This window comes from Triturus cristatus, chromosome 8 (genome assembly GCF_964204655.1).
Source record: "Triturus cristatus chromosome 8, aTriCri1.1, whole genome shotgun sequence".
Lineage (NCBI taxonomy): Eukaryota > Metazoa > Chordata > Amphibia > Caudata > Salamandridae > Triturus > Triturus cristatus.
The window spans coordinates 1,184,102,077-1,184,115,257 of NC_140591.1; the positions used below are offsets into that span (position 1 = coordinate 1,184,102,077).

Consider the following 13,181-nt stretch of genomic DNA (forward strand, 5'->3'; position numbering starts at 1 on the left):
TGTAGCAGCTTATAACATCATCAATCAGAAATAACAATGTGCAAATCATCTAATAAAGTGCTAATGCTTCTAAAGTGCAATAACAAGAAAGTGCTAGTGCTTTTTATCACAAATAGGAGCTACAGCTTCAACATCAATATTGATATCGAGTGTTAATGTCCTTCTTTTAACTTTTCTAAATCACTAAAAAACTTCCAATTTTTTTCACATTTCCTAGTGGCTCCCACACGTCTAGTGTAAGCTTCTTCAAAATTTCGAGTCCGTTTAATTTTGTTAAACCGTTTCAAATGAGAGGGGACTTCACTAACTTTCCAATTCTGAAGAATTAAAGAACGGGCTACAGTACAAGAAATAAATAGAGAAACTTTCTCGGCCTCTGTTAACATCATTCTATCTCTGCATAGTCCAAACAGAGCAGCCTCGGCCTCAAGCGAAACTCCCTTCCCAATTGCTAGCTCAATATCTACAAAGATTGCCTCCCAGAAGGGCCTCAGCCGTGAACATGAAAAAAAAATATGATCTTCGATGAAGGCCCCGATTTCCCGGAGGAGGATTCTGAGGACCTTGAAATCGTGTCCGAAGCAGACGACTCGGACGAGCACATCACTCCTGGTCAACGAGTGAGTACAATTGCCCCTACCCAAACTCCACCTGAAAAAAAGAAGGCTCTGGTCAAGACTTTGCCTGCTGGCCCCAGTCGTGACTGAAAACAAGCTTCAGAAGCCCCACTCCCGGGCCAGGCTCAGAAGATAAGGGAAACGCCTTTCGGTAGCTTGGGACCGAGCAAACCGCATCTCAGTGTCCCGCAAGCGCCTTCGGCACCGAAGACTGGAGCGCAGCCTACTCCAAAAAAAGTCGTCGGCACCGACCACTTTGATGCTGAAAGAAAAGACATTGGATCTGAAACCAAAGATTTCCGCCTCCACAGCCAAGCCGAAGGACCCCAAAGCAACTCCCAAGGCCTCGGAGCAGAAATCCAAACCCCGCTCGGACCCAAAGAAATCTACGCCAAAAGCGGTCACCGAAGAGGAAGAACTTTTTGAACCGGATCCTGTCGATCCAAAACAAAAAAACTCTCCATATAGACCCCAAAACAGGACATGTGGCTGCTGTTCCACACAAGAAGAGGAAGCTGGACACACCAGACACTCCTGCAGTGCCGGTGAAGAGAAAAGACTGTGCCACTTCACCTATACGACCCTCTTCTCCCGCTCTTCCTCCTAAACCTGTCTGTCCTCCACATTCTGCAGAACTTCCACCACACTCACCACCACCACCACAGGATGATGATGATTTAGGGGGTGGGGGAGGCAACAATGACCCTTTCACTGACCCTGACGACGACACAGGACTATTGGGACGATTATGATGACCCAATAGATCCTCCAGACCTCCCTGATCCCCACGCATATCCAACAAAGCCATCTCCCCCAAATGACAATCTTGGCTTTGGTCAGCTTGTAAATAGAGCTGCTCTCTACCATGGTGTTCAGATGCATTCTGACCCTGCAGAAGAGGACTTTCTTCTAGACACCATTGAACAGTCACAAAAGACTGTACAAACCTTGCCAATGCTAAAGGGTGTCATTAAACATGCCCCCGACATATTCAAGGACCCTGTGAGAGCTAGAATTCTCAATCCCAGGATTGACAAAAAATATAAACCCACTCCCAATGATCCCGCTTACATCAAGGGTCAACTAGCTTTAGACTCACTAGTGGTAACTAATGCTAGAAAACGTGCCAACTCTCAGACCTCTGGTGATGTGCCACAGCCAGATAAAGTTCTAAGTCTAAGTTGTTAGATGCCTCCGGCAAGAGAGTTGCTGCCCAAGCAGCCAATCACTGGCGGATAGCCAACACACAGGCATTACTTGCTATGTACGATAGGGCTCACTATGACCAACTAGAAACCCTATTACAACATTTACCTTATCAATATAAAACCAAGGAAAATGAATTCATTCAGGAGGGCAAATTAATAACCAATGCATCAATCAAGTGTGCCCTTGATGCAGATGATACAGCCTCTAGGTCCATTAACACTAGTGTGCTCCTTAGACGACATGCCTGGTTACGCATCTCAGGATTCAAAAAGGAGGTACAGACAACTATCCTCAATCAGCTGTTCAATCAAGAACAACTTTTTCGACCGTGTAGACACCACTCTAGAGAAAATGAAAAAGGACATGGAGAATGCTAAATCCATGGGGGCATTACAGTCTCCATCCACACGTGGTTCCTTCTGTCACACCTTCTATAGAGGAGCATCCAAGAACATCGGAGCAGACACTGCCTCTTCTTCCTACACGAACACCACACAAACATCCCCCAACAGGGGATATTTTAGAGGTGGATATAGGGGAAATATCAACAAAGGGAGAGGCCGAGGTAACAACAAGACTCGCACCTCCCCCATTAATAAGCAGTGACTTCCCTCCAGACCATTCCACCCAGGTCGGAGGGAGACTATCACAGTTCCTACCTGTCTGGACTTCCATCACCACAGACAAGTGGGTAAGACAAATTATCCAGTATGGTTACTGCCTGGAACTTACAGCAACCCCACCCACCATACCACTTAAACAACGTCCCATGTCCACGGAACATCTCACACTCCTAAAAGAAGAGGTTCTCTCACTGCTTCAAAAGCAGGCAATAGAACTAGTTCCTTTACAGCATCAAGGAACAGGGGTTTACTCGCTGTATTTCCTAATCCCCAAAAAGGACGGCACCCTAAGGCCAATACTCTACATCAGACCCCTCAATCTCTACATACAGTCAGATCATTTTCACATGACCACTCTTCAACAAGTCCTCCCACTACTTCAACAAAATGACTTCCTTGCCACACTAGATCTCAAGGACGCCTACTTCCACATTCCCATACACCCTGCTCACAGGAAATATCTCGGATTCATAGTGGACGGACAACACTTTCAGTTCAAAGTCCTTCCGTTCAGGGTGACCACCGCACCCAGGTTGTTCAAAAAGAGCCTTGCAGAAGTAGCAGCACACTTGAGAAGACAACAAATCCATGTCTTTCCATACCTCGACGACTGGCTGATAAAAGCCAAGTCATTCAACCAGTGTGTTCATCACACTCCTCAAACCATCCAGCTGCTACACGACTTGGGATTCACAGTAAACTACACTAAGTCACATCTTCAGCCCTCCCACGTCCATCAGTATCTAGGGTCCACATTGGACACCTCCAGAGCTCTGGCATATCCCAATCCAGCCAGGATAACCGGTATACAAGCACTAATCACCAAATTTCAGCCACCCCATTCCCTCCCAGCAAGGGTATTCATGCAACTCATAGGAATGATGGCCTCTTGCATTTTTATCGTACCTCATGCAAGACTTCAGATGCGCCCCTTAGAAGAATGCCTAGCACGTCAGTGGAACCAGGCTCAAGGACAACTTACAGATCTGGTGTTGGTGGACAGCCACACACATCGCTCTCTGCAGTGGTGGAACACACAAAACCTTTCCAAAGGGTGGCCGTTCCTAGAGCCCGTTCCACAGATAGTGCTAACAGCAGATGCATCACTCACCGGCTGGTGAGCCCATCTCCTAAACCCCACAATTCAAGGCAAATGGACCACTCAACAGAAAGTGTTCCACATCAATCACCTAGAACTACTGGCAATCTTTCTGGCATTTAATCATTCAAAGTACATCTACATCACAAGACTATCCTAGTCAGGACGGACAACATGACAGCCATGTATTACATACAAAAACAAGGAGGCACACATTCCTTGCAGCTTTCTCAGCTGGCACAAAATATTTGGAGATGGGCCATTCCACAAAACATATACCTTCTAGCAGAACATCTTCCAGGAGTTCACAATCAGATTGCGGATCAGCTAAGTCGACAGACACAGCAGATTTACGAATGGGAACTTCATCCGCAAGTAGTTCAACCATTTTTCCAAATGTGGGGTCAACCAGACATAGATCTGTTCGCCACACACGCAAATGCAAAATGCCCAACCTTCGCCGCCAGGTTTCCACACCCATTGTCCAAAGGCAATGCGATATGGATGAACTGGTCAGGCAGATTTGCGTACGCTTTTCCGCCACTCCCACTAATTCCCCTAGTAGTACGCAAGCTCAGACAACAGTCTCTCAGGATGTTCCTCGTAGCTCCCACATGGGCACGGCAACCGTGGTTCACACCACTACTGGAACTTTCAGTAGTTCCACACCAAAAACTACGTCTCTCCCCAACTTTACTAACGCAGAGCCATGGAGAAATAAGGCACCCCGATCCAGGTCAACTGAATCTAGCGATCTGGCTCCTGAAGTCCTAGAGTTCGGCTACCTTAACCTTCCACCGGACTGTATGAACATCATTAAACAAGCCAGACGCCTAACTACCAGAGCTTGCAGCAAAATGGAAAAGATTTGTCATCTACTGCAATAACAATAACATTGATCCGCTGGATGCTTCAATCCAGAACATCATTTGCTATTTGCTACACTTACAAAGAGGTAATCTAGCATATTCATCCATAAGATTACACCTACCGGCACTTGCCGATTATTTACAGAACAGACACTTGTCACTATTTATAGTACCTGCAATTAAAGCCTTTATGGAGGGCCTTAAAAGGATAATTCCCCCCAGACTGCCACCCCCTCCGGTGTGGAATCTAAACATTATTCTTACCAGGCTCATTGGTCCCCCATTTGAACCTCTACACAAATGTGAACTACAGTTCCTCACATGGAAAGTAGCTTTCCTTGTCGCAATTACCTCTCTCAGGAGAGTAAGTGAGATCCAGGCTTTAACCATTAATGAACAATTCTTACAAATACATCGTAACAAGGTGGTTCTTAGAACAAATCCAAAATTCCTTCCCAAAGTAATCTCTGCTTTTCATCTTAACCAATCAGTTGAGTTACCGGTATTTTTCCAAAACCCAGACTCTGTAGCAGAGAGAGCTCTTCACACACTGGACGTCAAAAGAGCCCTACTCTATTACATTGACAGGACTAAACCGTTTAGGAAGACAAAACAACTGTTTGTAGCCTTCTCACCACCTCATAAAGATAACCCCATCTCCAAGCTGGGATCGCTAGGTGGATAGTAAAATGCATCCAAATATGCTAACAGAAAGCTAAACTCACATTAACAATTCCCCCAATAACGCACTCAACACGCAAACTAGGGGCTTCCATGGCATTCTTAGGGAACATTTCCTTAGATGACATCTGTAAAGCAGCAACATGGTCTACACCACACACCTTCACCAAACACTATTGTGTTGATGGGCAGGCTAAGCAACAGGCGTCCGTAGGCCAAGCTGTTCTTCAAACACTTTTTCAAACCACTGCAACAGATACAGGTGACCACCGCTAGGGGAGACACTGCTGTACAGTCTATGCACAGTGTACAATCTGCAGCTCATATGCCTTGAACGGAAAATGCTACTTACCAGTATGCATCTGTTCTTGGCATGTAGAGCTGCAGAGTTGTACACACCCACCCGCCTCTCCGGAACCTTTTATCCGTTCCAGAACTATCTTAATTAGATACATTCACATGGACATCTCTTTATTCTTACTGACTCCATCATTTCCCTTCATGGCAAAAACAGTCTGAGGGTGGAGTCGATGCCCATGCGCACTATCGTCCAAGGGAGGAGTCACCTATATCGTGACTACAAAAGATTCTTCCAAGACAACAACAAAGTGCAAGCATCTGAGCCCAACACCAGATGGCGATCTATGCACAGTGTACAACTCTGTAGCTCTACATGCCAAAAACAGATGCATACTGGTAAGTAGCATTTTCCTTTCACAGTACTGCCATTTGGACACACCAGACTGTCGAATGTCAGTCAAAATCATGGAATACCTCCAGTGGGCTCAGACACTGAGGACGTCGGTAAAAATATGTTACAAAGAAAGATTGTTGTGGTGAGCCTTGGAAGAACTCATTTATAAAGATGTATTCAGGCAGGGAGATGGTAATTTTCATGATGTGTGCATTCATATAGTTGCACTTATGTCACAGGGATCAAAGAAAGTGCTGCAAGGCAAATTGTATGATTGGTGGTAGTGAAGCTATATGAGCATCCAGTAGAAAATCTGTGAAAGTACAGTTTAGCCTGGCATTGGGGAGTACCTTCCTTATCGTGTTCCCACACAACTCCCAGCAACCCTCTACCTGGTGAAGTCTGTTATACTCCCTGAATCATATTGCTGCACATCCTCTCTGGGTAAGAACCTGGCTAGGCTGCAAAAGCTAACTGCGATGACCTGCTTTCTCATTTGCCCAAGAGGAGGTGGTAGGCAGCAGTCGCTGAGGTCTATGCATGCCAAATGTTATTCAACAGGAAACAGTTTTCTTTTGGTGATTAAGAACTGGGGCAGAGTGTCATCAGGGAGTCCCAGTGTATTATGCCTCCTCTTCATGTAATTGTTTTATACCTCCCAATTTTGCTCTAATTTGTTAATTAAAAATGCATTTACCATCTTACAATGCAAGCAGTTATCTTACAGTAAAGTGCCTTTTGTACTGTATTGGTGTTGGTAGGTTATTGTTTAAAATATGTTACAAGTTTGTGAGATAAGTGTTGGAGTTGATTGTTCTTTGAGAACATAATTTTGCTTAAACAGTTGTTATCCCACTCCCAACACAGGCACTTTAGCAACGTCCAGTCATAAGCCACGGATTTAAGCCAGCATTTGCATGCAATAATTGTACACATACTGAATCCATATTGGAGTAATTTACGTAGTTACTGGTTATCTTAAAAGAAACGACCTGGCTTTGGTACTTGTGAACAAATGTTAGACCTTCTTCAGCTTACCTGGTTAAACGTTTGCAAAGAATGTCACATTAGTATGTGGTGGTATTGATAGAAAAACCCCATTACCACAAGTAATTTCTTTGCACAATTGAATTCTGTGCTAAAGACACCCTCTTGGTTTCTTTTTTGCACTATGGATTTCACTCAGTGTTTGACAAGTAGGACTCTGACATTACTTTTTCTAGTTTAAAATTGTTTTCATTAGAGAAAATGATCCTTGTTCTCTTGTTGCGATCTTGAGATAAAAATTACCTTGCACCTTCTAGAGTGTTTGTTTTCCTGTCTTATTTGCCAATATTTTCTTTGAAATAAGCTGTTTCTCCCACATTAGCTTATTCAAACAGTAATGATTGTATTTCACAAAACACTTTGTGCAGCTTCCAGAGTGAAGCTTGGTTGCCCTTTGTACATGCAGAAGTATGCATATGATTCATCTATTATTGAAATATTACAAGGGAACTGAAATTGATTGTTGGTTTCTTTAATAGGACAAGTGGCAGCCTCTTCTAAGTACTGTTGCCGGCGTTCAGAAATATAAGTGGTTAAAGCAAAATGTGCAAGGCCTGTATCCACAATCTGCACTACTGAACACAATTGTCGAATTTGCACTGAAAGAAGAGCCAGTAGATGTAGAAAAGATGAGGAAATGTTTACTAAAACAGGTAAGTTGCTGGCTGGCCATTGGGGTTTTCCCTGAAAAATGGCAATTATTGAAGAAAAATGATAGGTTAATGTGAAGAGTTGGTTCAGTTTCATGGTATTTAAATTAATTTGTCTGCAGTTGGAAAGAGCAGAAGTCCGACTTGAAGGAATTGACACCATTTTGAAACTGGCCACCAAGAATTTCCTACTTCCATCCGTTCAATATGCAATGTTCTGCGGCTGGCAGAGGCTTATCCCAGAAGGGGCCAATCTAGGGTAATTTAATTTCAAATTGTTTATAGAAATGTGTAAAACCTGTCTATTCTACTCGGATGTAAGTTGTTTGTTTTATTCTTCATCATTATATTAGGGAACCACTTACGGATTGTTTGAAGGATGTTGATTTAATTCCACCATTTAATCGAATGTTGTTAGAAGTGACATTTGGGAAGCTGTATGCCTGGGCTATTCAGAATATTCGTAACATCTTGTTGGAGGCCAACAGCAGATTTAAAGAACTAGGTAAGTCTCTTTCATTTTCTGTCTTCTACTACACTGATGTAAATAATTTGAAATGCATATAAATTGAAAGCAGTTCAATTCTGTGAAATAATTACTACCCATAATGCTAATGTTAAGAAAGTTACACTGCTAAGGGCACAGATGGCTACAGATAAAACACAAATTTGTTTCCTAACCTTGGGTTTGATACCCACCTCTATTGTGTAAGACTTTTGTTTTTCTGTCAGAGTTGTGACATGGTGATGCTGTAATGGACTTCTTTGTTCATTGAGGTCTCGCTGGTAAACATGAGTATGGCCTAACACAGGTTAGGCCTGATGGTATGTATGCACGGGGAATACCACATTTATTGAAAGTACACATAGAAAATGTGTTTCACGAGCACACAGGTTCCTATATGCCTCGACAGGGTTTGCCAACACACATGAATTCAACCCAGTGTGGTATTTACCCTCTCAAAGGAGTTAAAATATATTTTAAGATGAGTCGGGGGCATCGTCTTTATGCACCATTTTAATGCACCCTTACAAGCTTGCACACTGTCTGAGCTTTGTATTTGTGAGAATTTTCTAAAAGTATATATTTTTTAAATGTTAATTTATTTATCCCCTTACGTGTATACACATTCCCTTGACAGGGAGGTGACTGAGTAAATTGATCTAAATGCTAATGCAATTGATTGGGGAGCCTTCTGGCTTAACTCCTGTAGCTCAGTGGACCCATTTAGATGCTGATTAGCCAAGCTAGCTTTAGTATTAATTTAAGAGTGATCCTCTCGGATCAGTGGTTCCAAGCCCAGTGGATGGCACCCCTGCCTTATATTGATGGATAGACTAGCCTGTGATATAGCAGAACGGTGAGCTGAACTCCATCCATGTAGTGAAGTATTGCACCATCTTGAAAATTGGAGAATTGGACAATTATGTGAGTTTGTACGATATGCGTTTGTGTGTAAACAAAGTGTTCGAATGCATATGTGGTGGTTTATATAAGTTTAGTCTACCTTTAAAGTAATTATGTGGTTTACTGGGGAGGAGTAGAGACTAGGGATGAGGTAAGGGATGTGGTTGAGAGAAGCAAAGATTAACAGGTGTGGTAAGTAGTCCTGAGGATTACATGTGAAGGAGGTGTTGCTTGAAGAGGAGAGTATCCATGTCTTCCTGAAAGGTAAGGTTGACATAGTTGGTTGGATCTAAGTGCGGGAGAAACTCTAGATCTTGGAGGATTAGAAGACTAGGATTTGTGGCTTCTCTTTTTTCTTTTTGCATTTATTTTGTCTTGTGCATGGGAATATTGCTTCTGAAGGTGCTAAGAAGCAAACAGGAGATCCTTGATGGATTCTTCCAGTGTACTGCTTTGTAGTTGGCACAACAGACTTGGAGGGCGAGGCAGCCAATTAGGTTCTTTGAGGGTAGGTGAGAGTCTGGCACATTTCCTCATTTGGACAGCAGCTGTAAGGATGGGTGGTCATAAGTAATTCTATAATGCAGTGAGTAGGGAGTTGACTCTGTTGGGTAGAGACTCAACCAGGATTTCTCCAGCTGGACTGAAGTTTGTTTCAGGGGGAAAATATTTCTTTTTTATTCTACTGAAAACAGTGAGTTGGCCACTGATGATTTCTGTCTATTTTTGAATATTTGTTCAGAAACAGTGGAGCTGAAGTCTAAGCTTATGAAGTTGACACAGTTAACCCATTACTGATGTAGCCATCAAGGTTCATTGCTCAGAGCCATTCCTTCCCAGTTTTATTTTGTTGACACAGATGATAACTTTTACTCTGTTCATTGGTTTGATCTTCATTCGCAACTGGTATCCAAGTCTGGATGGTGGAAAGGCAGCGCTTGAGCCAGGTTATTTTGTGTTTTGTGCGATTTTAGTTTAAGTTTGGTTTCATTTGCACACTGATAAATCTTGATGCCCTTGTTAGTCATGTGGGCTCCATGTGATTCAGTTAGGATGAAAACCACTGAAGGACAATTCCATCAGTGCTCATTGTTGAAGTGTTTTTGTGATCTACTGTGTCAGACTGTAAATCCATCAGAACGATACAACATGGGTCACAGTAGTCAGTTGATTGAACAGCGTAGTCTTCTTGGATGATGAATGTATCTGTGCTGCATTGGGTCTGAGCGACAATTTTGCAAAAGGCTGATATATATATTTTTTTACTTTGCAGTGATCCTACTCTAGTATTGGTTAATGTGATTGGTTGGTAGTTAGCCACAACATTTGGGTCTATGGTGGGTTTTCAGGTGGAGGAGGATTTGTATTGACGGTTGAAGGAGGCCTTAATTGAGGAACACATTGATGTTAAGGAATAGCTAGAAGGCATTGCCAGAGGTATTCTTCACTGTTGATGATCAGATGAAAGGCTGCGACTCACAAAATGGGTTTAATACATTGAAAAATAATTTAGCGACGACAGACCCTTTGATTTTGCGAATATTTCTAATTTTATTTTCCAAGATTGGAAATGTAGGCCCTTACGATTTTGGTGTCAGGCCTAGCACATCTACTGCAAGAGAAGATCTCTCTGCAAGGCAACAAAATCAGAGGACAAATACACGTGCCAATAGCTTTCAGTAAGAGACCTTCCTAGTCCAAGCCAATGGAATGAGGATGACACTTGCTGTTGCACCCGTGAAAACACCAGCATTGGTACAAATATTCAAAACTTATCCCCAAGGACATTTGTAGAGACATCTTTCTGAAAACCAGTCCATGTGCAATTTTCACATGCTGGTTTGCGAACACATATTGGTACATTGGGCCCCTGTTTATTTAAATCTGCCCTCCAAAGTGACTAGTATAATTCTAGCAGCACCGTAACTTTCCAAAGAGTTGGTAAATGCAGGTTTCTGAGAGCATGTTATGCTGTATTCTTCAAACCCACTGTGTCAAGCTGTTAGGGAGTTTTGAGATTGATTTTATGTTTGGCCAAGCAAGATTTCATCTTGCGGACTGTCAAGGACTATTTGGCTACTCTCAGTTTTTTTCGACCTACGGAATTACCCATCATTGTTTAATTTTCCTTTGTTGATCGGTTCTCTAAAATGAGTAAGCCATGTCTTCCATCCTTCGCCTATTGTGATTTCCCAGTGGGATCTTAACTTTGTTCTGATACCACATATGGCATTACTGTTCAAGCCAATGCAGAGTTGTTCTTTTAGGTTGACTTTGAAAAAGGTTTTCATGATTGCCATCATTTTTATGTGAAGAGTCTGCAAACTTCAAGACACTTAATTCAAGTTGGTAATGCACACTTGTGAGGCATTTTTTCTCCAAATGGTTGTCTTTTCTCTTGGAACAACCCATTTCTCTGCCTGCTTTATTTCCATACTAACCTACATTGCCCCATCCTTCAAAAATAAGGAGAGCTTGCTTAGGCTGCATCCTAGACAGGCATTCAGCTTCCATGTGGCTAAGACTGCAAAAGAGTGTTTAGATGACCAGCTGTTTTGAGTTTTTGCAGATGAGAAGAAAGAGATAATGAGACCATAAAAGTACTATTCTCACTTGAATGTCTATCATGATTTGTTATTCTCTAGCAAGGAAGGAACCTAGCAATAAAGTTAAAGCTTCTATACATGCATTCATTGGATGTTACTGTTGGAGGTAAAAAATAATGCTAGTTTTGTTTTGTCTATCAAGTTCTTCATGATTTTCTGCTGTAAGTTGCGTCTAACCTTAGATGCACTGCTTGAGAAAAGGAATTATGCTCTTGATAAGAACTGGTGAATATGTGGAAGACTTATCCATCAGAAGGAAAAGCTACTTTTCTATCGTAAAGCCTTCTCTAGGGATACTCTGCATAATGTTTTTGCTTTTTCGTTTTAATGCTCCTGCCGCCAAAGTTTTAGATTTGTCTATCACAGCATTTCCTGCCCTATTAATCTGAAGTCTAATGGTAAATTATGGTTGCTTACAGTCAACCACAGAGTCCAGATGCCCTCCCTCTGCCACCATGCCTGAATATCTGAAACATTAGATCTCCACTAAAAGTGTTTAGGAATGAGAGCACTCTTTCTCTGCCAGTTATATTCTTGTCTCTGTATCTAATGGTGACACTATAAACTCAGTGACACAGTACTGATTATCTCGAACACCAGCTGTTTAATTTTGGATCTTAGTTTTATTATCATAAGCTGGCAGTAATGAATTTTAAAGTTTCCAAAAAAAAAGGGCAATAACATTGATTTAAGAATCGCATTACTAAAAGCATGAAGTAGTTAAATATTAACCTATAGTTTTGTTGTTTAACATCAACTTGTCAGTTCTCAAATTCCAGCATTCTTCCATCTACTTCAGTTACAATTCAGAAAAAAATATATATGACTGTCTCCAGGATAACACTGAATTATGTAAAACTGCAGAAAGTAGTTTCAAGAAAAGATGATCACCATGCAATTATGTTCCATGTTGTGTAAGTCACTCCCAGAAGATCTGATTGCTAATTTCACCAGCTTTTGTAATGATCAGAGGCGGCATTATTTTGTTAATAAACATTGTAATATCATGATGTCTATACCCAGAGATTTGATCCTTTAGTCTTTAAACATTTTTTTATCTTTATTTTAACATTTTTCAAATGAAGCTGCACAACACAGCATTTGTAAGGATCAATAGAAATAGACATAACAACTCACGCTCATAGTTCAGTCCACGTTGCATAGCAGAGGAACATAGATAGCCATAGGTTTGTGTCCCAGGACCCCACCAGCAGAGCAGCCCCCTGTATCTGCACTCCTAATTGCTTTTTTCTTTATTCTTTAGGGTTTTTATTGATTATTAGCATTTCCAAAGTCAATGTAAATGTCAAATCTTCATGGGGATACTGTTAATAAGAATACATTGTATGACTACAGATGTTCAGTAAAATGGATTCCAGAAGCTAATGCAGAGTGCTTCTGAGCTTCCTGTTGCCTTGCCTGCCAAGAACATGGTTGTCTTATCCAGCCATATTCTCTGAACTGCCACATTGTGTCTGCCAGAGAAGGCAGCGTAATACCTATAACCTGTGTTTCATACAGCAAATGATTATCCAGCTTTACAGTTTCTAAGTGCGTTAAATAACAGGTACAAGCTTAACCGGTGTAATGGTAATTGTTTAAATAATAAGCAAAAGCAGCCTTTTTTCTTTTTTTTTGATGCAGTGTTTTTTTACTGCTATGGCAGAATTAGAAGGTT

At 41.8% G+C, this 13,181-nt stretch overlaps 1 protein-coding gene across 1 annotated transcript in view; it reads left to right on the forward strand.

The window, feature by feature from the left end:
- LOC146805589 (E3 ubiquitin-protein ligase HERC2-like) overlaps positions 1–13,181 on the forward strand; it is a 1,563,844-nt gene that overhangs the window by 370,279 nt on the left and 1,180,384 nt on the right. Inside the window, 3 exon segments of the mRNA XM_085622871.1 lie at positions 7,319–7,492; positions 7,612–7,748; positions 7,843–7,994. Of these exon segments, the coding sequence (XP_085478997.1) occupies positions 7,319–7,492; positions 7,612–7,748; positions 7,843–7,994 (463 nt within the window).